Source organism: Nipponia nippon, unplaced genomic scaffold (assembly GCF_047370975.1).
Source record: "Nipponia nippon isolate SJK-2023a ecotype South Korea unplaced genomic scaffold, ASM4737097v1 scaffold_1, whole genome shotgun sequence".
NCBI classification, from domain to species: Eukaryota; Metazoa; Chordata; class Aves; order Pelecaniformes; family Threskiornithidae; genus Nipponia; species Nipponia nippon.
In genome coordinates, this window is record NW_028262290.1 from 22,854,045 (window position 1) to 22,880,238 (window position 26,194).

At 39.0% G+C, this 26,194-nt stretch overlaps 1 protein-coding gene across 3 annotated transcripts in view; it reads left to right on the forward strand.

Moving 5' to 3' along the window:
- The window catches only part of UBR5 (ubiquitin protein ligase E3 component n-recognin 5), a 95,473-nt gene that overhangs the window by 58,068 nt on the left and 11,211 nt on the right, over positions 1 to 26,194 (forward strand). The window contains exons 22-48 of one of the 3 annotated variants that reach the window (XM_087748372.1): positions 101 to 145; positions 3,595 to 3,721; positions 6,211 to 6,362; positions 6,752 to 6,847; positions 7,283 to 7,406; positions 7,739 to 7,836; positions 8,721 to 8,869; positions 9,300 to 9,391; positions 10,351 to 10,497; positions 10,593 to 10,711; positions 10,792 to 10,918; positions 11,019 to 11,148; positions 11,372 to 11,532; positions 12,125 to 12,364; positions 12,587 to 12,710; positions 13,465 to 13,576; positions 14,698 to 14,829; positions 15,750 to 16,007; positions 16,360 to 16,628; positions 18,813 to 19,024; positions 19,410 to 19,640; positions 23,562 to 23,635; positions 24,227 to 24,399; positions 24,478 to 24,612; positions 25,184 to 25,404; positions 25,622 to 25,742; positions 25,839 to 25,946. In XM_087748372.1, coding sequence (XP_087604498.1) covers positions 101 to 145; positions 3,595 to 3,721; positions 6,211 to 6,362; positions 6,752 to 6,847; positions 7,283 to 7,406; positions 7,739 to 7,836; positions 8,721 to 8,869; positions 9,300 to 9,391; positions 10,351 to 10,497; positions 10,593 to 10,711; positions 10,792 to 10,918; positions 11,019 to 11,148; positions 11,372 to 11,532; positions 12,125 to 12,364; positions 12,587 to 12,710; positions 13,465 to 13,576; positions 14,698 to 14,829; positions 15,750 to 16,007; positions 16,360 to 16,628; positions 18,813 to 19,024; positions 19,410 to 19,640; positions 23,562 to 23,635; positions 24,227 to 24,399; positions 24,478 to 24,612; positions 25,184 to 25,404; positions 25,622 to 25,742; positions 25,839 to 25,946 — 3,977 coding nt within the window. The remainder of the gene's footprint in view (positions 1 to 100; positions 146 to 3,594; positions 3,722 to 6,210; positions 6,363 to 6,751; positions 6,848 to 7,282; positions 7,407 to 7,738; positions 7,837 to 8,720; positions 8,870 to 9,299; positions 9,392 to 10,350; positions 10,498 to 10,592; positions 10,712 to 10,791; positions 10,919 to 11,018; positions 11,149 to 11,371; positions 11,533 to 12,124; positions 12,365 to 12,586; positions 12,711 to 13,464; positions 13,577 to 14,697; positions 14,830 to 15,749; positions 16,008 to 16,359; positions 16,629 to 18,812; positions 19,025 to 19,409; positions 19,641 to 23,561; positions 23,636 to 24,226; positions 24,400 to 24,477; positions 24,613 to 25,183; positions 25,405 to 25,621; positions 25,743 to 25,838; positions 25,947 to 26,194) is intronic. The other 2 variants (XM_087748380.1, XM_087748389.1) reach the window with 2 other exon arrangements.

Sequence of the window (26,194 nt, forward strand, 5' to 3'; positions counted from 1 at the left end):
AAAATTAGGAAATGCCAGAATTAAGTTTACCCATGTGCTATACACGGGTATGCGTTGTGAAATGGTCTTTAATTACACCGTCGTACTATTTTTTCCACAGGACTACCTCATTCAGTGCACAAGATGGACGGTGCTCACCGAATGGGTAGCTATTCAATATTTCTTTTTATCCTCATCATTCAGTGTGTGGCCCCATTCCTTACTTACTGCACACCATACAAACCCTGCACTGAATAATGAATGAACTTCTTTGTGGGATTTTTGTATGGTGCTGTCATTGAATTTTAGTCATTTATAGACCTTAATTGTTCCTCATATCCCTGTTTATAAAATGGGGGTAATGCTGCAGCTTTCTCATCTCTTGAAGGTATTATAGCTTGAAGTTTTTCTGTGTTCAAAGCTATTAACTAATTTTGAGGGTTCTGTTGGAGAAGCCTAGGGCCTGATCTCATTTTTTTGAGTAGGTGTTATTTCAACACACTTTATTGTAGAGCTGGATTAATAGTAGTTTTAGTTGTTCTGTGAATGTTAATTGTGTCTGTGAGTCAGGCACCTTTAGGTGTCCAGAACTGAGTAAAATGTATCACGATCACTTGTAAAAACTTCTTTCACAAAGTTCTGTGTGCTGTTAGATGTGGCAGAAATAGGTTCCAGTTCTCCAAAGCGATGTTCAGTGGCATTAAGCACAAGACAATGCTTCCTCCTCTCCTTGCCAAGCTGTTGCTGCCTTACTACATGTCTTCCAAATGTTGCAGCAAACAAGGCATAAACAGCTTGCTCATTGTACAGCCCTTCATCTTTAGTGTGTCGTCCATCCTGTGCACTGATTGAGGCAGGGGTCTTGTTGCGGGGAGGTGAGGGGGGGACAGAAAAAAAAAAAACAAAACAACAAAAAAACCCAAACAAAAAACAAACCCAAAAAACCCAAAAACAAAACCAAAAAACCAACCCAAACCAACCAACCAAACAAAACCCATCTGTGTAACTGAAGATTGTTTTACTATAAGCACACAAGGAAGCTGAAATAAGGATGCATGGGCAAACTTAATCTGACTTTTCCTAATTTGAGTGCTTGTCTTTGCAACCTGGACATTTTTTCAGTAACTTCATTTGGATGTAATTTAACTTTCTGAAAAATTAAAAACGTGAACCTGATAGACTTTTAACACCCCTCTGCCTCTCTCTTTCCCCTCATAAAAATTGTTTTAAAAGGGGATTCATATCTTTTAGATTCAAATCACATTCACCTTCCACTGTAACTGTTAGTGATGGATATTAGGACAAGCTTATTTTCTGTGCATCATCTGGAGGGCAGTGGTGACTAATGTTACTGTCTCTAAGTTGTACAGCTATCTGTTAACCTGTAAAAGAAGTTCGATTTTAGGAGTAAAGGCTTCAATTCCAGCCTCCAGATATGATGTTCCTTAACAATTACAGAACATACTGCCCCTTCCCAGCTAGTGCCTGCCTGAGATCCTTCACTCTTCTTCATATAGGTTCCTTCTTAAGTGCCAGAAAGGGAATATTGAGGGCAGGGGTAAGCTTTTTTTGTTCTCGGATCCTGCGCCTAGCTTTGCCATAGCTCCTGCAGCATTGGATAAATGAATTGTAGGAAAAGTGGCCCCAGACCTGCAAAGCTGGGGGAAGGCTGCTTTGTTTCTCTGTGATTTGTCTCGCCAATAGAAAGGATCTTGGAAAAGACAGGTCCAAAAGAAATGTCCAAAGCATGTGAAATCATTAGAGTTACGGTACTAAATTTCAGATAACTTTACTGACCACCTACAAACTGAGTTTTTTTTTCTAGACAATTGGGACAGATTTCATTAGACAACCCAACAGCAAACTACCCTTAGAGCCGGGGGATTTATTATTGATGGGTCTCCAAAAACGAATACTAACTTCATAAGTGGAACAGTGAAAATTCAATTACAGTTTACTGTGGGATCAAGGATAGGTGAAATCTCTCTGTTGCAGAGAACGGTTGTATTGCTTTGTATTGCTTGAGGGATCACTCTCAAGAGCTGTTAACCCGCTGTGTGAGGGGCCCAGAAGTACTACGTGATGGGTCATGAGTTAAGAGAACTAGTGGATCTTAGAAAGGAGTACAGCACAAATACAATGGCAGTTCATTGACAGCTACAGGTCAACTAGTATAGAACTCGGGGCAGAAGAGTAATATTCTGCTAAGTGCTTGATAGTCATCTGCTGTGGGTAGTAGGTGACTTGTCTAAGAAACCTGCACATGCTTGAGAACAAGCAAAACCTAAGATCTTTTCTACTTCAGGTAGTGATGAGTAGAAAGATCTAAAGAATAAACATGCTATAAAAGCTGACAAACACCATTGAATTACCTTATTCTATGAACTCAAAGGTATTCATAGTACATTCTTGTTTTTTTTAAAAAAAGAAAAAATAAAAAGGGAATTATCCAGGTGTTAGTACTGTCAGTGGAGAAAATAGCGTGCAGAGGATGGTGACTGTCAGTTGAAAAGCCTTTAAATGGAAAGTGAGCATTAGCCATAGCAACTTTGAGACATGTCCTGAAAGAATGATCAATCACTTTAAGGATTTTTTTTTTTTCTTTTTTCAGAAATACACCTTTTTCTTCGAGTTTGTACCAAAAATTGTCTTTCACTCTAAGAGGAAAATTGCCCCTCTCCTGACCTGTATCATGCTGAAAGTGCCTTCTCTTTCAGTTCTTTCTGGATCCATGGCTGTAGTAATTCATAATTTGCTATGTAGTGGCTATGCGATCTTTAATTGTCGGTAGCTCCTAAAGAAGCAATGACTGTTACTCTGTGCAAACCTTGTACAGCTGACTTTACTGTTTTGCCTGTGTATTTATCTTGCAGATAAATAAATCTACATTAGGTCTTTGATTCAGTTGGCTGCTTCAAGCTATACTTTAACTGTACAACTAGGGAATTTTTTTATATTCCGTATAGCACTTAGCACAATTAGGTCCTTGTTATGACTAGAACCTTTAGGTGTTACGGTGCTTAGGGTTTTAGATGTTAGAAGAAATGCTCATTCTTTCTGATGTAAACTGATTGTGCTACCTTACTGTACTCGTAACACAGTTAGTGTTCCTAAGCATGCTCGTAAGTAGAGTGTGTGTATTACAAGCCCACAACTTTGCATTGTTGTTCATAGCTGCTCATTGTGAAGTGTGTGGGGTTTTTTTTTGGGTTGTTGTTTTGTTTTGTTTTATTTTTTTGTGGTGGTCTGGGTTTTTTTGGTTGTCATTACTTTTGAAGCCTTGACTGAGCAGGTGTCTGGAATCAGCTATGTGATAGGTCCTTGTCTCTTGATGATACTGAAAACTGAAAGCTTGTTCTGGAATTCGGGTGCCTTGAATTTCCTTCCTTGAATTTCCTTCCTTGATGGCCTTTTAGAAACCAAGCCCAGTCAGAATCATGGCTAAGCTCATCCAAAATAAAAATTTGTATATGAACCTACTCTGTCCCTCTAAATCTTTTAAAAAAAAAAAAATGCAGGGAACATTTTATGATTAGTGACATTTCATACTTTATACTCCTTCCTTATAATTTCCCAAATGACATTTTGGCGCTAACGCTTTTCTTAATTTTTCAGAAGCAGAGCGCTCTGAAAGGAATACATTTGCTGAAAGGCTCTCGGCTGTGGAAGCTATTGCAAATGCAATCTCCGTTGTGTCAAGTAATGGTCCAGGAAATCGGGCAGGATCATCAAGCAGCAGAAGGTAAACTGACTAACGATTTCTTCTTGTCTTCTGTATGCTAATTTCTGTATTAATTACCAATCTCTTATTAATGCTTTCCTTCAGTCTAGTTTAAGAATGGGCTCTACTGCTAGTTTTAAATCAGATTTCACTTCTTCAAGCACCAAACTAGAGCTCTAATGTTTTTTTTGAAGCCTTTTCTGGTGTGAGAATTAATGGCAGGATATCTCTAAACGAATTCTGTTTTCTGGGGTTGGGGCATTGTCTCCCCAGTTGTAAAGTGGAAATGCTCCTCCTTGTGGGGAAAGGGAATTTCTAGTGTTCTTCACCAAGGAGAATTAAGTATCACGGAAGTACTGTAGTAGCACCCAGGCTTGTTCTTTTAAGAGAATTTCTGAGGGAAGTGGTCACTTACGCAGATAAATAATACTGAGATCAACATAACACCAGTGGGGAAGAACTTGATTCTGTTTATCCTAAGCAATCATTGTTATAGTGGGAGTCCTTTGTATTGAGGTGGCTCTAAAGGACAGGTTTCTGACCCTGACAGAATCATAATTTCTGATAACATTTTTGTTCTTCCACTTTCCATGATGGTAACTGAGTGGTGCTCATGTCAAGGGAATTTGATGGTATCTGTACTGAGTTCTAGTCAGTTCAGACCACTCTGGATGAGGGCGTAGTACCATTTTTTTACTTAGCTCTGTAGTCAAAGCAATTGACATGAAATGATGTCTTTATCTTTCCCAAGCTACGGTCCTCATTGCCATGATCTTTTTCATATGGGAGATAAGGGTAAGGGTTGAAGCTTCCCTCCCACATTCTGTAGGAGACATTACTCTTAAGAGGAAGTGCATTTAAAAAAAACCACAAAACCACCTTTGTGTTTGTACCCCTTTGTATCACACTGGGTTCTTTGGCTTCTACCTTATTTCTACTACCTTTCCCTCTAGTAAGATGATACAGAATTTCTTGAAGTTGTTTTCTGACTGTCGTCAGTAAAGTAGCACTTCCATGTTAAATAACTTTAAACAAATAACTCCTTCAACATTTTTTTTTTCAAGCTCCATTTTTATTCTTTTATTAACCTCTTGCAGTTAGATTTTAAAAAACAGCAGCAATAAGAGCAAATCCTTGCACAAGCTTAACACCCCTGGCAATGAGTTGGGGGTAAAAGGAATGTCAAATAGTGGTAATAATGCCCATCAGCTGCAGCTCCCTGCAAGAAGCAGTGCTGTAGTGACTAGGGATGCGTTCTGGGCTCAAATCTGTCTTGATACGTTGCTGGCTGACTCTTCTTCCAAGGCCATTATATTCAACTGGAGTCAAACCCAGTTGGGGGCCGGTCACGAGTGGTGTTCCCCAGGGCTCAGTACTGGGGCCAGTCCTGTTCAATATCTTCATTGATGATCTGGATGAGGGGATCGGGTGCACCCTCAGTAAGTTTGCAGATGACACCAAGTTAGGTGGAAGTGTCGATCTGCTGGAGGGTAGGAAGGCCCTTCAGAGGGACCTGGACAGGCTGGACCGATGGGCCGGGGCCAACTGCATGAGATTGAACAAGGCCAAGTGCTGGGTCCTGCACTTGGGTCACAACAACCCCGTGCAACGCTACAGGCTGGGGGAGGAGTGGCTGGAGAGCTGCCTGGCGGAAAAGGACCTGGGGGTGTTGGTTGACAGCCGCCTGACCATGAGCCAGCAGTGTGCTCAGGTGGCCAAGAGGGCCGCAATGGCATCCTGGTTTGTATCAAGAATAGTGTGGCCAGCAGGACCAGGGAGGTGATCGTGCCCCTGTACTCGGCACTGGTGAGGCTGCACCTTGAGTACTGTGTTCAGTTTTGGGCCCCTCACTACCAGAAGGACATGGAGGTGCTGGAGCGTGTCCAGAGGAGGGCAACGAAGCTGGTGAAGGGTCTGGAGCACAAGTCTTATGAGGAGAGGCTGAGGGAGCTGGGGTTGTTTAGTCTGGAGAAGAGGAGGCTGAGGGGAGACCTGATTGCTCTCTACAACTACCTGAAAGGAGGTTGTAGCGAGGTGGGGGTCGGTCTCTTCTCCCTAGTAACAAGCGATAGGACGAGAGGAAACGGCCTCAAGCTGCGCCAGGGGAAGTTTAGGTTGGATATTAGGAAAAACTTCTTCACCGAGAGGGTGTTCAAGCATTGGAACAGGCTGCCCAGGGAAGTGGTTGAGTCTCCATCCCTGGAGGTATTTAAAGAATGGATAGATACGGTGCTTGAAGACATGGTATAGATGAACTTGGCAGTGATAGGTTGACGGGTGGACTTGATCTTGAGGGTCTTTTCCAGCCTTGACGATTCTGTGATTCTATGATTCTGTTGCAACAAAATGGAATACAGGAATGAAAAATACATCTTTGCTCATTCTTCTTTATCCTGAAGAAAAATGGAGATGATAAGAGTTTGGTTTCCTTTTTCAGTGTGAAATTCTGCTTTAAAATGTTAATTATAAATAAAAATGAGATAGTATTTTTACTTTGGTTTCGTATTCAGTTTGAGATTAAGGGAAATGATGAGAAGATCCTTGAGAGCTGCTGGATTGGGCAGACATGAAGCTGGTGCTTCATCAAGTGATCACCAGGACCCAGTTTCTCCACCAATAGCTCCTCCCAGCTGGGTTCCAGATCCTCCTGCAATGGATCCGGGTAAGTCTGCTCACGTATCACATCAGACTGTAGAATGAGAGATTTAATAAGGGAACCATTGGCTTTTAAGGTGAATCGCTTAGATTTCAGCATGAGACTAAAATACCTAATGTCGTTGAGGTAGCAAGACGTCACTGAGGAAGCTTTAAGAGTTTACTGAAGACTTAACAGCTGTTTTTAAATCCAGTATGTGTCTTTCTAACGCTGGTGTCAAACTTCTGTGAAGTGTGTTTTGTAATGTTGAGTTACATTACTAATCTAGGAATGTGGCCATTTGTACGAAAGAGTACCAATTAAAACCTGCAGTGTGTTAGACATTGCAGAAAGAGCATGTTGTTAGGGATGTTTTTATGTATTGATATACATCCTGCTGTTCTGTTTACTGAAAGATGGTGACATTGATTTTATCCTGGCCCCCGCTGTGGGATCTCTTACCACAGCAGCGACTGGCACCAGCCAAGGACCTAGCACCTCCACGATACCAGGTGAGGACATACTGCTTGTCTGATTATGCTTTAGAAGGAAAATGATCTCAAAAGCTGTCTTTGCTTGCGCAGACTTTCTGCATATGAAAATGCCTCTTATCAGATGAAGACTGGATTGAAGCAGAATTTCACAAGTGTGCAGAAAGTAAATGAAGCACCGTGCTGTGTTTTATGTAAAAATTATATACCTGGGGAATGACAAATATGTAAAAATATGGTAATCAGTATGAAATTGGAATTACTGTCTGTATTTCAGAACGTAACTTGGAACTGAAAGTTACAGTACTTCAGTAAAATGTTACTGAAACTGGCAAACCACTGAATAGTCAAGCTACTGATTAATCACCCCAGTGAAACATTGGATTATTTGCTTTTAGTAGGTAGTAATTTTCTGAGGAAAAACTGTTTTTCTGCAATTTTTTTTTCTCATTATAGGTCCTTCTACTGAACCATCTGTAGTGGAATCAAAGGATCGGAAGGCAAATGCTCATTTCATACTGAAATTACTATGTGATAGTGTTGTTTTACAACCTTATCTTCGAGAATTGCTGTCAGCTAAGTAAGGATTTTCATATGAATTCTCACTATCCTTTGTAATGTTATATCACCTGAAATTTATTACATAGAAGCCTTTTTAAAAAGGTTATTTAAAGGTGCATTAGTTAAAATGGAGAATGCTAAAATATTGGCTGTATTTGTGTCCTGAAATCCCTTAAAATTAGGTCCATTTCACAGAAATAAAACAAATAAAAGAGTGCTTATTCACTCTGTGTTTTTTTCTGTTTGCACAAGATTTGCAGTGCTAAGTTTTCATATATTTATTTCCTACCTCCCCTGTTATAACAACAAAATTTCAGTGTGTTTTAACTTGTCTGTTGTTTTTTTCCCTAGGGATGCAAGAGGCATGACACCATTTATGTCAGCAGTTAGCGGCCGAGCATATCCTGCTGCAATTACAATTCTAGAAACTGCACAGAAAATTGCTAAAGGTACACCAGTTTCAGTAATTATTAGCGTGTGATTTCCTTCTAAAGTTTGGCATGTGTGCAGATTCATTATTAACAGTGCTTTTTTTTGTGAGTGAAATTACATGTGCTTGAGCAACTGGTGATGGTGGTAAACACCTCTTTCCAAAACACTGTATATTACTGCATGTTTTGGAAATCTTGCTCTTATGGAATGTCTTCCTCTTTTGTAGTGTGTATATTACGATAGATTTCTATTAATATTATTGCTTTTGTGTTCTTTATAGTCTTTTCAGCATTTCATTGCTTTACAAACATCAGTGGATTAAGGTACTATTTTTCAGTAGCACAAAGGTATCACCTGGAACTTCTTTCTTTGAATTGGAAAAAAAAAATATGATAAAGCAGTATGCCAAGCTAGATCCTATTCCTGAAAAGACTTCTATACAAACACATGTTTTGTGATTCTCTTTTGATGTTGGTATTTAATTGTTTAAGAGAAATATGTGAAGTTGAACTTCAGCAGAAATTTAAGCAGATTAGAACTGTGGTGTGACAAGGTCTATAGGACTGTGTGTGTTCCTTATAAGAATATTACCCATACGTTATTTTTTAATCCTTCAAAATGACGATCCACTGAATGGATTAGAATATCAGTGAATTTAAAACTGCAGAAGATTTGGTGGTTGCATTTTTCAGGCAGGAAGTTGCAGGAGCTTCTATAAGAAATACCTGTAACGTGACAAGCAGAAAGCTTTCTCAAAAAACTGTGACAGAAACTTTATTCATACTTCTAATTCTGTATGGGATTTTGTAATGGCAAATGTCTGTCAAATACGGGTTCTGTTGGTGGGTTTCTGTCATTTTTCTGGGGTGGTTGTAACACTGCTATTCTATTGTTCTTTTAGCCGAAGCAACTTCCAGCGAAAAAGAAGATGATGTGTTTATGGGAATGGTTTGTCCTTCTGGTACAAATCCAGATGACTCTCCTTTGTATGTTTTGTGTTGTAATGATACATGCAGTTTTACATGGACTGGTGCAGAACATATTAACCAAGTAAGGCTTTTTTTTTTGTCTTTTTAAGTAAATAAGAATGTGTTTCAACCATGTATTGTGTTAGTCTACTAATCTAATTTTTAAATTATTGAAGTTGCATTGTTTTAATTACTGTAACTTTTAAGGCTGGTATAGTTACTGCCTCCCCTAATTGCTTTGTACTTTCAGAGCTGGCTGTGTTGGTCAGAATATGGCTGTTACGGGTGTGGCTTTTCTCCTCTGGCTAGCTTTGACAGAAATTTTCATGCAAACAGCTCTTTGAAAACACTGAATATTCTAATTAACAACAAAGTTTCACTTTCTAGAATTGACTTCTAAGTGAAGGCATCAGTTTGAAGAAGTGCAATTTTATTGTAACCTGAAATGCTGTGAGATTGCAACTGCTGTAGGGAGAAAACTACGCATAATATTTCTGGTAAATTTTTTTTAGGATATATTTGAATGCCGAACATGTGGCCTATTGGAATCTCTTTGTTGTTGCACAGAATGTGCAAGGGTCTGTCACAAAGGACATGACTGCAAGTAAGTATTGTGTTCTGTTTTTTACAATTAAATCAATATTTTGTGGTTTCATTTGTTTACTGACAGTTAATAGTTTTTTTTCCCCTTGGTTGAAGTGGTCAGATATTAGAGAACAGCAGATTAATAAAATACGTAAAATATCTCCGTTTCCTTCTGCTCTCGATTTATTTTATGGGTCAGAATTGAAAGAGTAACCTGAAGCAGTCTTGTACTTTTCACTTTGTAGAATTTAGAGTAAATGAGTAATTCTGACACCCTCAAAGTGCTTAATATTCTAAGAATAATATATCTAAATAATACCATGTTTTCTTTTTGGGTGCCTCCAGGAGTTTTCTGAAGACAATGAATCCTGATGACCGATCATTCTTGTAAACTTTCAGAAAGAAGTGTAGCATATTAATCCCTGAGATCAATAGGGATAATAAAGGGAAAAGTGAGCAAGCAGTCAAATGAACAGTCAAGATGTCTCCGATCAGCCTGGCCAAAGCTTTGAAGCTGCAGATGTTTTGTGCCACTGTTACAGGGTGTAAATGTTACAGCATTCATATCCTAGCTGTAACAGGCTAACAGATACAACTATAAAGATATTCTCAGCCTTGTAACAATTACTGAGGTTTTACTGCATGTTGTGAGGTTTTCCAACTTAACTTTCTTGGCTGGAGGCTATTTAGGGGAAGAATAAATGGTCTTGGATGAATTTTACTAAGGCACTATGGAAAGCTCTGTAGTGAAACTGCCCTCTTAAAATGAGTGTAGGAAACAAGAATAACAAATGTCAAGTGTTGCCACAAATAAACTCTGCATTTCTCTTTTAAGCTAGGCTTTGGCATCTTTCTACTATAATAAACAAAAAACTCTAGCAGGAATCTTAATGTGTACACCAACACCCTCAGCCTGTGTAGAAAATATTTAGTGTATTACTGAACAGTGTTGCAGCTCACCTTTTCTATTTCTTGTAGGCTCAAACGAACATCTCCAACCGCCTACTGTGATTGCTGGGAAAAGTGCAAGTGTAAAACACTAATTGCTGGACAAAAGTCTGCTCGCCTTGATCTCCTTTACCGCCTGCTTACCACCACAAATCTTGTTACCATGCCAAATAGCAGGCAAGTTCATATTTGCAATGACTACGGCAGAATAATTTTTATTATTTTTGAACATGTGGTATATCATATCTCCACTAATAAATTTTTCATTACAGGGGAGAACATCTGCTGCTGTTTTTAGTACAGACAGTTGCCAGGCAAACCGTGGAACACTGCCAGTACAGACCACCTAGAATTAGGGAAGATCGTAATCGTAAAACTGCAAATCCTGAAGGTAGGAGCTGCTTCAGTGAAACAAATGGCAAATTCCATTTTTCAGTACCTCTTTCTTATATTGCTTTTTTGTCTCTTTAGATTCTGATATGCCTGATCACGATTTAGAACCTCCTCGTTTTGCCCAGCTTGCTTTGGAACGTGTTTTGCAGGACTGGAATGCACTGAAGTCCATGATCATGTTTGGCTCCCAGGAAAATAAAGACCCGTGTGTATTTACACATAGTTGTCAATGTAAAGTTTGATCTGGTATTTGAGACCTGCTGACTTACATAAAATTTATTTCCTTTCTTTTTGTTTTTTCCAAGTCTTAGTGCAAGCAGTAGGATAGGTCATCTTCTGCCTGAAGAACAAGTTTACCTTAATCAGCAAAGTGGAACTATTCGCTTGGACTGTTTTACACACTGCCTTATTGTCAAGTGTACAGCAGACATTTTGGTAAGCACTCTTAGCTGTGTTTTACATAGATTTTCTGAATAATGTGATACTATAGTGTACCTTGGGTGATATGCTTGGAGACTAATTTGAAAATAACTTCATTAGTTGTGGTTTTGTGAATTTATACTGTTATGACTGTGGTCTCCCTTTGAATATTAATCTGTCTTGTTTCATGCTTCTAAATTACACACCATTATTGGGTTGTAATGACCTGTTTCTACAGCTCTTAGATACTTTGCTGGGTACTCTGGTAAAGGAATTACAAAACAAGTATACGCCAGGACGCAGAGAAGAAGCTATTGCTGTTACAATGAGATTCCTGCGTTCTGTGGCAAGAGTGTTTGTCATTCTTAGTGTGGAAATGGCTTCCTCCAAAAAGAAAAAGTAAGTGGTAGGGGTTGTGTGTGTGTTGGTTGCGGTGGTTTGTTTTTATTTTATTTTATTTTATTTTATTTTATTTTATTTTATTTTATTTTATTTTTATTTAAATATTTATTCTCTCATTAATGAGTTGATACAAATCAACAGTAGGCAAAAACGTGAATTAATTCGCAGTCTGTAGGCAGCGTTGCGTGGAAAGGTGCAAACCTCAAGATTGTGCAATAGCTGCTGGTATGTCATGTAGCTTTTTAATGCAATGCTTGTTAAACTTACATGTTCATACTGAACCTTTTTGTTTAAAATGTTAGGATTTTTGGAAGTAGGGTTTTTTAACGTGTTAAAATTGCAGTATATGGTTGTTTGTCAGTAATAGATTTAGATATCCAGCCTTAGTCTCAAATAACTGAATGATAAGTGTTTTTAACTGACATGAATATCTGTGTATATTGTTACTATACACACATGAATGTATGTTTCAGTTAAAGATAATTGTCTTGACTTTTGGGGGGGGGGGGGGGGGAATTTGATATCTCCATAAAGTATTTTGGAAAAAAAGACGTATTTGACCTTCATTTTCCCATATTTTTTTCCCTAGCAATTTTATTCCACAGCCGATTGGAAAATGTAAACGTGTATTCCAGGCATTATTGCCCTATGCTGTTGAAGAGTTGTGCAATGTAGCAGAATCTCTAATTATTCCGGTCAGGATGGGAATTGCACGTCCTACAGCACCCTTTACTCTTGCTAGCACTAGTATAGATGCCATGCAGGGAAGCGAAGAACTGTTTTCTGTGGAGCCTCTGCCACCCAGACCATCATCTGACCAGTCTAGCAGGTAAAATTGGCTAAAGCTCACTATTTGTTTGTTTCAAAGACTTGTTAAAGGTGGCTTTGTTTTGGGGTTTTGTTAGCTTTGCATTAACAGAAGTATGGTGAGGCTTCTTATTCTGGCCAAGCATTCTAGAAGTACATTCCTACTGACAGATTTCTACAGTAATTTAGGTTCAGTGATGTCCAGAGGTCCAAATCTACTTGTTTGGGTTTTGTTTTTTTAAAGTTCTAGTCAGTCTCAGTCATCCTACATCATAAGGAATCCTCAGCAAAGACGAATCAGCCAGTCACAACCAGTTCGTGGCAGGGATGAAGAACAAGATGATATCGTTTCAGCAGATGTGGAAGAGGTCAGTTTTCTTTTTTTTTGGGTTTTTTTTTTTTTTTTTGTTCTTCTCAGTGTGGCACCTAATGCATTCGTACATGCTTTAACATCTGAACCAGAAATCCATGCATCAAGACCTCTGATTTGCAAAAGATATTGAGTAGTACTTCATGGAGTCCTACCATGCCATAAGCATTTTGTTTTAACAAAGCTTTGTGATCATTCTTTTGTATTCAGCAATATTTAGTCATTTCAGAGTATGCTAAGTGCATTGCATTTGACAGAATTACAATATGATTTAGAATACTAATAAATACATCTGTCATTTCCTTTATATATAAACTTACGCTATATTGTAACTCCCTGTTAAAAGAGTTTTTAAGTCTTTCAGCACATGGTTGCTATTACGTAAATTCTATTAGAGAACCGAAGGGTCTTTTACTAGCATGGTAGCTCTTGAATATTTAGAAACTAATTCTAGGTTTTATAGCCAGTTTTACCCTTTCAGCATTAAAATCTAATGCCCAAGGCTGTGTTTTATTTGTGGGCCTGATTTTTTTTTTTCCCCACAACACTGTGGACTGTGCAACCATGTACAACTACTGTGGCTGTAAGTTCATTTTCTGTTCACATCAATTCAATTGTGAGCTCATCTTTCTTAGATGTGTTTTTTTTGTTTCTTAGTTTTAAAATCAAATCTTGCACTGAGTTTTTGAAAATATCTAAATAATTTCTGATATGGAAGCTATTCTAGCATAAAATTACAATGCTCCTTCCAGGTTGAGGTGGTTGAGGGCGTAGCTGGTGAAGAAGACCATCATGATGAACAGGAAGAACATGGTGAAGAAAATGCTGAAGCAGAAGGACAGCATGACGAGCACGATGAAGATGGTACGTATAACGTACATCATGCACATTACTGCTTGGATGAGCAAACTGTGCATCAAAACCAAAAAGCGTCTTTGGAGTCACCAGTGATAATGATTTTGAGAGACTTGCATGAGAGAATCCAAGGGTTTTCAGACTACACATCTTACAAAAGGAGATTAGTAAAATTATAGATAACTCACGGTAGGCAAGTACATGAACATTTTTATTTTTCTCTTTCTGCACGAGGAGAAAATATTAAGGTACCAAAGGATTGAAAAAAAACCCAAATGTTATATGCTTGCTTAACAATATCTATTTTGCCTTTTGTGTTTGCTACTGTAAAATGTTGTTGACATAAACTACTTGAAGGACTAAAAAAACAGCCTAGCTCTTGTGTGGCTAATGATGGAATAGTGGTTTTGGTAGATGTGTTCTCAAAAGCGATCTGAATCATGGTGAGTTAGTTTTCAAACCAATCACAAAATACTAAATTACGGTTCAATATTTTGTAGACAAAATGAATCCATTATGAGTGAAAATTCTTGCCATTGATATGACTTGTCTTATATTAGTTAGTTTGGGATTAGATGGCCCAAAGCTATGATTAAAAAAAAATTATTGTCTCTTTTGGACTGTGCCTTGTGTTTCCAGTCAACCCATTTACAGTACAGGAAATCTGTTTATTTTACTTGCTGAGTATTCAGAACATTTAATTCTCAAAACTTAAACTTGAATAGAACCTGTATTTTTAAGTAGAGGTTTTCTTCAAGTTTTTAGGTATTCCTTAGAAACAGCATATGGTTTATTGTTATCATACATGTGCATGAGGAGTTGTGGAGTCTTTCGGCTTGACTGACTAATTCTGAATCCTTAAAGTCTTAATTTTCAGTGTGTATGTTGAATGTATATGTGCAGTACAGAGTGAGAGGGTCAGGGGTTGCTAATTGCTGGAAAATAACAAAATATGCTCCAAGTATTGCTGCATGTTTGCACTGCTTTTATGATCTCTCCCTGCATATCCCTTAACTTCTGCTATAGTAAGAGGCTCTGAGTCTTGCTTGATGTGTCTTATATGAGTCACTACAGTCGTTCTATTTTTTTCTCTTTCTAAACATGAGATGTTTTGTATATTGTTTTTATAGGGAGTGATATGGAGTTGGATTTGCTAGCTGCTGCTGAAACAGAAAGTGACAGTGAGAGTAACCACAGTAATCAGGACAATGCTAGTGGGCGCAGAAGTGTTGTCACTGCAGCTACTGCTGGGTCAGAAGCAGGTACGCCACATCATCTTGTGTTTAATGTAGCTGTTTAAATTTAGATACTAGGATTAAGTTCTACCGGAAAAAGAAATGTGTTAGTGATTGAATATGGCCTTAACAAGGGCAGAACTGCCTTCACCTAAAAAATATTATTCTTTGCCTTTGGATCTGGACTGCATCCAGCACTCCAGAGGTATACTAGAGAAATTACTTACTTCACAACTAGAATGGGCAGAGCGAGAATTACCTGGTTATGACATTTTAACAAATAACCTTTCCCTTGTAATCTTATTTTCCCTTTCTTTATTTTTTTCTTTTTATCCAGCTTTTTCGCTCCCACCTCCGCCTTCCCCATGTTTCCCGTTTTTCCTTTGCTTTTCCTTTGCCTGTAATTGTAAGGTACTATGCAGACTTTCTGGACAAGGAGGTGTACTAAGATGTGGCCTATCTTTTTTTGCTCTTACGGAGCTTCTGCATGTGCTAGCCAGATACTACCTTGCACTCTTGTGAAGTGAAATGAAATGTTTTCACTCATTTTTAGTGTAGAAGTTAGATATGGTTTAAAACAAAACACAGAACATGACCAGTCTTTTTAAGGCTTTTTGAAAGCAACTGCTCTACTGTCCAGTTTGAAAGCATAATTTTTAGAATTCGTTGCCTGGGGGCAGAATCAGTGAAGAATTTTTAAATCAAATTCTTTCTTAATTTATCTTTTGAAATGTAAGTAATTTTACTGATTTTTCATGAAACCTGTGGAAAATTAGCAGTATGTCATAAGGATAATTTATTAAAAGATTTTCAGTAGCCGTACTTGAACCTTTTTAGTACGTGTAGTTTCTTTTCATGGGAAAAGTTTGCAACGCTGACAAGGTGCATGTATACGTGCACACAGGTGCAGTTGTCAGTTACTGTTCATTGCTTATTTTCCTCAACAGGAGCTAGCAGTGTTCCAGCATTTTTTTCTGAAGATGACTCTCAATCAAATGATTCCAGTGACTCTGATAGCAGCAGCAGTCAGAGTGATGACATAGAGCAGGAGACCTTCATGCTTGATGAGCCTCTGGAACGAACCACAAATAGCTCACATGCCAATGGTGCTGCCCAAGCTCCCCGTTCCATGCAATGGGCTGTACGTAATACCCAAAACCAGAGGACTACTAGCACTGCTCCTTCTAGTACGTCAGCCCCAGCAGGCAAGTCTGAGTAAAATGCACACATGAATGTCAGTTAACTCTGGCTTTGTTCCTTCCTCTGCTTTTGTTTGTTCTCTTAAGGATGAAATCTTATCTATTCGTCTTAGAAGGACAGTGCTTGACCTATCTTGACTGTTCCATTTCTGGTTTTGAATTTAACAAAAGGAAGGATCTGTTGTAGTTCTTAAGAAGATATGCTTACTGTAGCTAGTAATTTTTTGCTAGTTACAGTTGTGACGTCAGTAATATTTACAAGTTTATTTCTAGAAATGTTCATGATATCAGTCAATACAGAAAATACATAGCAAAGGTTAAACAAATTCATTAATGCCATACCTTATTTTATGTTTAGCAAGTTCAGCGGGCTTGATTTACATTGATCCATCAAACCTACGTCGGAGTGGTACCATCAGTACGAGTGCTGCAGCAGCAGCTGCAGCACTTGAAGCCAGCAATGCAAGCAGCTATTTGACATCTGCAAGCAGTTTAGCAAGAGCATACAGTATTGTGATACGGCAAATATCTGATCTGATGGGTCTGATTCCCAAGTACAATCATTTAGTATACTCCCAGATCCCGGCTGCAGTGAAGCTGACTTATCAAGATGCAGTTAACTTGCAGGTAAGAACATCCAAATCTCTGTAGGGAAGCATAATTTCAATACAGTTCGGGTTTTTTTTAGGTAAAATCATAGAATTGTTGAGGTTGAAACTGACCTCTGAAGATTGTCTAGTCCAAATTCCCTGCAGGGTCAACAAGAGAAAGCTGCTTAGGACTGTGTCCAGTTACGTTTTGAATATCTCCAAGGATGGAGACTCCACAGGTCCTCTGGGCAACCTGCTAAATGTTTGACAACTCTCATAGTAAAAAAGTTTTTTCTTGAGTTTAAATAGACTTTCCAAGTATTTCAGTTTGTAACTACTGCCTCTTGTCCATTCTCTGGATATCACTGAGAAGAACCTGTTTTTGTATAGTTTATACCTTTTTATCAGGTATTTATACATACTGGTAAGATCCTCCTGAGTTTGTTTCTTGAGTGTAAACTGTCCCAGCTCTCTCAGCCTTTCCTCATATGAGAGATAGTGTAGGCTGAAGTAGCTGTAGTTACTAATTCCATTAAATTGTTCATATTTCATATACATACATTCTTTTCAAAAAAGGAATTTCAGTTGATTATTTTTTCCAACTAAGTCTGACTGGTATCTAATTAATAGTTAAGTCAGGATTGACTGCTTTGGAGATACTAGGATGTCTACTAGACATCTTTTGCCCTGTTCTTTTTGAGGTGGACTGTTGAGTCTATAAAAGAAAAAAGTTAGTAAGGGCCAAATAATTAAATGAGATAAAAGATTTGTACAGGTAAATGTACTGTTCGCTGTCCCTTCCTTCAGGGACATGATCACCCTGTCCCTGTTATGTGCATAGTTTTTGATACAGTGCTCTTGACTGTTGGTTTTTGAAAGTACATGCAAAATGTATCTTTAGAGAAAATACGTGAAAGGGAAGACTGGTGTCTGGCATGTATAGAAAGAAGTTTCAGAGATTAACAACACAGGAGGAACTTCAGTGTGTTCAGAAAGTATGTATCAACTTGCACGTGGGCATAGAGTATAGAATGAAATCAGCTGTGCTGAATTTAGTACAAAAATCAACTGTCGGAGTAATACTGCTGCTTAGGGTAGCCCAGGAAATCAAGTGATGGTGTTTTCTGTTCGTAGTACTGTGGGCTGGGATGTGAAAATGACAATATGTTTACTTGTAATTGAGCCACAAAGTATTTGTATGGCTCTATTTTCACAGTGCGATGGAAGAAAAAGGCTTCTGATTTGGGAGAGGAACATTACAAGGATATTCTGGGATCAAACACTGGGGGAAACATGCAGGGAAAGAAATAAGAGAACATAGTTTTATTATGGAGGAAGCTAAAATTGGTTTCTGTTCAGGAGATTCTTAGGGGGAAAATACTGTCTCTGCTGAGTAGAGATGTTTTGCAAAGGTTACCTTTTGGCCAGACAAGTGCCCAGGAGAGCTGTCCAGCTGAGGCAGTAAGAGATTTGTGTTAGAATGTGAAAGCTTGACAGTGGAAGTTTCATTTGGATACAGAAATGGGGTTGAGACAGCATGTTGTTAGTTGAGTGGATACAAGAACACTTGAAGTGTGAGGGATGTTTTTGAAGACCAGAATGTAGAGGAATGAAGAAAGCAGACTGATGTCAGATAAAAAAACCTAACAGGTCAACGGAGTTAGCAAATGGCAAGAAAAGCAGGCTCCAGAGCCAGTATTGGGAACTGGTAAAGAAAAGACTGGACCAGGAGGAGAGGTTTGTATGCAGACATAGTTGTCTATGCAAGTCTAACTTTGTCATCTTCACTGAGTAAGCTGCAAGGGGTGAAGAATGGTGAAAGATCTGGCTGGTGAATGCCATAGCGGGATGAGGCCCGTTAAAGCTACTAGAAAGTCAGGAATTGGACCAAAATCCCCAGGATGTGCGCACCTGGGAGATGCTGGGTGGTCATAAGGTGAGGAGTAGAAGAGATGCCCAGAAGGGAGAGAGGATGGTGACAATGCTTTCCAGACACAAGGTATTAAGTGATGAGAGCTGCATACCACGACAGTAAATCAGCAGTCTCAACAGAGCTTTCGGAAACTGTTCATTGGTCATTCTTGAATGTGGTTTTACAGCCTCTTTGTTTGTAGGGAATCAGGTGTAACTGTAAAAGCCATGGTGGAGACTTATGTAGAGATTGCATTCTCATCATCTAGTTCTATTGTTTGCAAAACTCATTAAATCTCATTTTCTATAGAATTACGTAGAAGAAAAGCTTATTCCTACTTGGAATTGGATGGTTAGTATTATGGACTCTACTGAAGCTCAGCTGCGTTATGGTTCTGCATTAGCATCTGCTGGTGATCCTGGGCATCCAAATCATCCTCTCCATGCCTCTCAGAACTCAGCCAGAAGGGAAAGGATGACAGCCCGTGAGGAAGCTAGCTTAAGAACACTCGAGGGAAGAAGGTATGAAAACAGTTTGATTACTGCATGCGGTATGAATTACCAGTTTTACAGTCAAATCTTCTTGTTCGCTGACATTTTAGGAATCTAATTTTGTAATGCGGCAGTGGAGTTACTGTTTTGATTTAAGTTGACTTCCTGTGTTGTTGCTCCTACTTGGTTTATTCTGACATATTAGATTCATCTCAAGTATTAACTGTTTATAATATGTACTGCACCTGAGATGCTTATAGTAAAGCACAAAACCGTGATTGTTACTCTTATTATCACACTGTTTTTGTGGGTTTTCTTTTTTACATCCATATTTCAAATACAGAGACTAATATGTAAAGGCTGCATTCTACTGTGATGCCTAATCTCTCTGCATTCAATCCTTTTCTTTCACTAGACGTGCTACTTTACTCAGTGCCCGTCAGGGAATGATGTCAGCACGTGGTGATTTCCTGAACTACGCACTGTCTTTGATGCGTTCTCACAACGATGAGCACTCAGATGTTCTTCCTGTTTTAGATGTCTGTTCACTAAAGCATGTAGCATATGTTTTTCAAGCCCTTATTTATTGGATTAAAGCAATGAATCAACAGACAACACTGGATACTCCTCAGCTGGAACGGAAAAGGTATTGTGGCTGACTCATAGAAACAAAAACTTGTGCAAAAGTGGCATATGCCCTTTTGTTTCAGTCATTGGCATTGTTACTCAGCAACTCATAAAAATATATACATATATCTAAATGTGTGTGTGTGTAGTAACATGCGTATTATAAGAACAACATATATAGTGGCATAGGCCCACTGTTAAACAGTAGAGGTGAATCAGTCACCGACAATGCTGAAAAGGCAGAGGTTCTCAACATCTTCTTCACCTCTGTCTTTACCAACACTGTTGGATTCCAGGCGTTGGGAATAAAAATCCAGGAGGATCCAAACATAGACCCACCATCAGTGAAGAAGGAGTCAGTATGTGAATTATTACAGCAGCTTGACCCCTACAAATCGATGGGCCCTGATGCCATCCACCCGAGGGTGTTGAGAGAGCTGGCTGACGTCATTGCGGGGCCACTCTCTATAATCTTTGAGACGTCATGGAGATTGGGGGATGTCCCAGAGGACTTGAGGAAGGCCAATGTTACCCCTATCTACAAGAAGGGTTCAAGGGAGGATCAGGGTAATTATAGGCCCATCAGTCTTACCTCAATCCCCAGGACAGTCATTGAACGGATCCTCCTGGGGGCCATCACGAGTCAAATGAAGCACGTGATTGGGAAAAGCCAACATGGCTTCACAAAAGGCAGATCGTGCCTGACAAATCTGGTGGCCCTCTGTGATAAAGTGACCTGCTCGGTTGACATGGGGCGAGTGGTTGATGTTGTCTACTTGGACTTCTCCAAGGCCTTTGATACGGTTCCGCATGGCCTCCTCCTGGAGAAACTGATGCGTTATGACCTGGACAAGTGATCTGTGCAGTGGGTGAGGAATTGGCTGACGGGCCAGACCCAAAGGGTGGTGGCAAACAGCTCTTTTTCAAACTGGCAACCCATCACGAGTGGGGTCCCCCAGAGATCGATATTGGGCCCAACGCTATTCAATATCTTCATAAGCAATCTGGATAACGGGATCAAGTGTAGCCTGATGAAGTTTGCAGATGACACCAAATTGAGTGGGGAAGTAGACACTCTGGAAGGGAGAGCCACCCTGCAGGAAGATCTGGACAGGCTGGAAGAGTGGGCTATACAGTTTAACAAAGACAAGCGTAAAGTCTTGCACCTGGGAAAACATAATCATAGAATCATAGAATCGTTAAGGTTGGAAAAGACCCTTAAGATCATCAGGTCCAACCGTTAACCTATCACTGCCAAGTCCACCACTAAACCATGTCCTCAAGCACCACGTCTACCCGTCTTTTAAATACCTCCAGGGATGGAGACTCAACCACTTCCCTGGGCAGCCTGTTCCAGTGCCTGACTGCCCTTTTGGTGAAGAAGTTTTTCCTAATATCCAACTTAAACCTCCCCTGGCGCAGCTTGAGGCCGTTTCCTCTTGTCCTATTGCGTGTTACTAGGGAGAAGAGACCGACATCCACCTCACTATAACCTCCTTTCAGGTAGTTGTAGAGAGCAATAAGGTCTCCATTCAGCCTCCTCTTCTCCAGACTAAACAACCCCAGCTCCCTCAGCAGTGCAGCTCAGACTGGGATCCCCCTGGCTGGAGAGCAGCTCTGTGGAAAGGGACCTGGGGGTCCTGGTGGACAGGAAGCTCAAGATGAGTGAACAGTGTGCTGCTGCGGCCAAGAAGGCCAATAGGATGCTGGGCTGCATCAACAAGGGCATCACCAGCAGAGATAAAGAAGTCATTATCCCACTCTACTCAGTGCTTGTCAGGCCACACCTGGAATACTGTGCTCAGTTCTGGTCCCCGTTACACAAAAAAGATGTGAACAGGCTGGAGGGGGTCCAGAGAAGGGCCACCAAGAGGATCAAGGGTCTGGGAAGCCTCCCGTGTGAGAACAGGAGGCTTAGAGGTGATCTCGTCAGCTTGTACCAGTACTTCAAGAGTGGCTACAAAGAAGATGGAGACTCCCTTTTTACAAGGAGTCACATGGTGAGGACAGGGGGTAATGGGTACAAGTTACTCCCAGGGAGATTCTGATTGGACACAAGACGTAAATTTTTCACAGTGAGAACAGTCAACCATTGGAATAATCTCCCCAGGGAAGTGGTTGACTCTGCTGCGCTGAACACGTTTAAGACTCAGCTGGACAGGGTGCTGGGCCATCTCATCTAGACTGTGCTAGAAAGGTTGGACCAGATGATCCTTGAGGTCCCTTGCAACCTGGTATTCTATGATATAATGTATGTATGTTTGATTGATAAGCCTGTTGCAGGATCATGTTCAAATCTTTTTATGCTGATTGCTGTAAAAGGTTTTCTTATCACTGAAACTTGAGTTTGATTTTTAACTCCATGGCAGTGCCTCTAAAAGATATACTCAGGACAATTTCTCAGCTGAAAAATGCAATCTGCTCCTCACATTTAACATGATAACTTATTTAGAATTCTGTCAAACATGTTAAGAATGACACGGGAGAAGATGTCAAAGTCTGGTATGATGGGCTTAGTAGTTCTGCTTTCCATTTGATTGTGGGTATTTGAGACTTGCCTGATGATTTAAAGCACAGTAGGGAAATCAGTAGCTGAAAATGTCCTTAAGTTGAAAATCCCTGCTACTTCTACTGTAGCATTTTACGAGGTGCATTTATTACTTTTTAAAACGTTGTAAGATTTTTTTTTTAAATGTTCTTTGGTTTGAAATGGCCATTAATGATCATAGAAACGTCCACATGTTGGTAGTCTACACCATCTGTTCCTGTTTCTTTCTAAATTTTGAGGTAATGTACCTGAACAGTCCTAGTCAACAGCTAAATAAATGCAAGTCTTTGCCCCTTCCTGCCCCTAATTTTCAATATCACATGTCAAATGTAACTTTTCCTTTTCTCTACAAACTTAGTAACTATAAAATATGAGGTAGCGATATTTTAGATATATATTGGACTGCTGCTTCAGTTCCAATGTTATGTTCAATATGTCTTGGTAACGTAAGGCTTGTTATGACCTCAAAATGTATACTAGAGGATGTTGTTGTCAACAGTAATTTCCTCACAAGTAGGGATGATTTAATACAGTAACTGATGGAGTTTTGGGGCTGGCTGACTTGAGTAGTTAAGAACTGTGGCTTTAAGCCTTTTCCAGGCAATAACATACTTCTGGAATGTGCTTTGTCCTCAAAAATACACATATTGAAATCTGTCAAATAACTGTTCGTCGAAGAATTGCAAAATTCCCTTTAAATGCTTATAAAACTATGAAGGCCTAGACCTTTTCAATTAAAGGTGAGTGGTTCAAATTCAAACAGTCAGTTGCCTCTGTTAAATGACATTTTAGTAGCCTGTATGAAATGAACTTTTATCGGTCTTCATCTAGTTTCAGAACATATTTCACAATGCAGTTTGCCAGAAGTTAATACGAATCAAAGTTCTTGATCCTTTTTATAATACAGTGAAATCCACTTCTTTAATATGCAGCTTGCAGACTCACCTTCTGAAATGTGATCAGTGACATTATTTTTATAGGACTAAGCATATTGTACACCAGTAAATTTTAGAATAGTATTCACTTACATATTTCTTCCACTAATGCAGGGTGCCTAGGTTTTTTATATTGACATAATCTTTAAAAACAAGCATACCCATCACTGTGTGAAGCTGTAACTTTTTAGCTTAAACTTGGTAGTGGCCAAATGGCTGTAAGGGTAACTCTGCGAGTAATGTAGTGGGTGAATATGGAATGAGAAGTACTCTGCAGTACTTTGATTTTAGAGTGAGTTCGTTCCTGTTATGTATAGCTCTCAAGTACACTTACTGATTATACTCTTGCTTTTATTCATTGCTACAGATGTAAATGTTTTGCCTAATTTTTTCTTCAAGAGGATTGACTCTTCTTTCTTCTTTCTTTTTTTTTTTTTTTTTACTTTTGCTTTGTAAGAACTCGGGAACTACTGGAACTGGGTCTTGACAATGAAGATTCAGAACATGAAAACGATGATGACACCAATCAAAGTTAGTATACAGAAACACTTCTATAGCATGCCCAAATGCGACACTTTATTAGTGTTTTTTTCCCCTTTAGCTAGCTGAGACTGAATAAATTCTGCTACTTGTATATGTTACATGAAAGCTGGGTTTTAGTAAGATTTTCTTATCATTGTTACTTTACCAAATTTCTTCTGGCATTGCCTGTTCTCATTTTGGGGCCCTCTTTTTGTCCCCTTTCTCTCTAAACTGCAGAATTTGTGCCCTTACTTATCATTTTACACAATGACAGAATTTAAAATTTTAATGAGAGTTAAACTGATAGTTTTTAATCTGATGAAACTACTGCTGAAATGATAGAATGTATACTCTATACTAAGTACATATAGTGTAGGAGTGCATGTTCAGTAAAGTTAGTTACAGTAAAAAGAATAAAAGTGATGACTAAGCAACTTAATAAAAATACAGGATTTGTGGAAGCATCCTGTAGAAGTATTAAACTTGCAGAGATGCTCGTCCAGTCAGATAGCTAAGAGGGAAGCGTATTAATTTTTGGTATTTTAAATCCTTTGCTTTTATAACTGTGAAAATTGAATTGAAATCTTCTCTGATATTTAGGTGCTACACTCAACGACAAAGATGACGACTCCCTCCCAGCAGAGACTGGCCAAAACCATCCGTTTTTCAGACGATCAGACTCTATGACGTTCCTCGGCTGCATTCCACCCAATCCTTTTGAGGTTCCTCTGGCAGAGGCCATCCCCCTGGCAGACCAGCCCCATCTATTACAGGTGACATCAGAGATGGTGTTCTGGAAGAAAACTGCAGTTTGCTTTTTCATTTCTAACTGAAGTATATTATTTACCCAGAATGCTTTTGTTAATTTTCAGCCAAATGCTCGCAAAGAAGATCTATTTGGCCGACCAAGTCAGGGTCTGTATTCGTCTTCTGCCAACAGCGGGAAATGCTTAATGGAAGTTACAGTGGATAGAAACTGCCTTGAGGTAGATTTAAAGGTTTTACTATTTTAAACAATAGGGTAATTTAAGCTAGTACGTTCATTCCTTAAAAAGACACTTTAATGTTTTCAGAGAGAATTTTAAGTAGCTTTCAGAATGATAATTTAAAAGCCCAGTAAGTGTGAAAACTTGGACTTTTTATGAAAAGTATACTTAATTTTTTTTAAATATAGGAATTTTTATGATTACTGATTCATAGCAGATTTCAGGCAGTGTTTTTAAAGGCTGCAGTACAATCCTGAGTTAGTTTTGAAATGCCAATTATATAATTATTTGTGATAAAAAGAATTAAATGTCCTTATAGCCCAGTAGATTTGACTCGCCTACAGAGTGAGCATTAAATGGCAAGCATATGAAATGCAAACATAAAGTGGGAAAATGTTTTTTCGTATTTGTTGAAATGATTGAGGTTATTGTGTTTTAACAGGTCAATTACAGTGCTCACTTTTGTGTGGTTTAAAAATTATATATACATATATATATATATATATATATCCTGAAAAAGCCTTCTAGACTGCTTTGAAAGTGCAATTAAATTTTACTTCTCCTTGTTTAGGTTCTTCCAACTAAAATGTCTTATGCAGCCAACTTAAAAAATGTTATGAGCATGCAAAATCGGCAAAAGAAGGAAGGGGAGGAACAAAACGTGCCTGCAGAAGAATCTGAGAGTTCAAAGCCAGGGCCTTCAGCTCATGATCTTGCAGCACAACTGAAAAGCAGCTTGTTGGCAGAGATAGGATTGACAGAAAGTGAAGGGCCACCTCTCGCATCTTTCAGGTAGGTTGAGTTAAAAATTACTCTATGAAATATTACTGAACTGATAAAAGGATATTTGGGACTCTGAAACATCTTTTTAAATTAATGGGTAGCTTACTTTAGTTTGAATTTGTAGTTTGTGTTTGATAGGCTTTAAAATGAAAAAAGTACACAAAATGTGTCTGAAATGTAACTCAGTCTTGCTTGTCTGTCATTTTTTTCCCCCTCCTTCTGTCAGGCCACAGTGTAGCTTCATGGGCATGGTTATATCTCATGACATGTTGCTGGGACGCTGGCGCCTTTCTTTAGAGTTGTTCGGTAGAGTATTCATGGAAGATGTTGGAGCAGAGCCTGGATCGGTATGTATTTCGCAGCATAAGGACACTTACTAAATTGTGAACCTCCCTCATTATTCTGATTTTGGTTTTTGTTTTGTTTTGTTTTTTTATTTTAAGATCTTGACTGAGTTAGGTGGCTTTGAAGTAAAGGAATCAAAATTCCGCAGGGAGATGGAAAAACTTAGAAACCAGCAATCCAGGGATTTAACGTTGGAGGTAAAAAATGTTAGTTTATCTTCTGAATTTCTTTTCATTAAAAGTTGAATTATTGAACATTGCAGTAACTTGATAGGAGAAGTTGTATTTCAGAGTCTGCAAGCAGGTGAGCTGTGTTGCAATTACTCTGTAGTTTCTTGGGGTTTTTTTTACTGTTTTTCAGAGTCTAATTGGTATTTTCTGAGTCTGTGCAGAAGTGTTCAGAAACTTCTTGTGAAGCTGAAATTCTGTCGGTATGATGATTGGTAAAGAAAAGG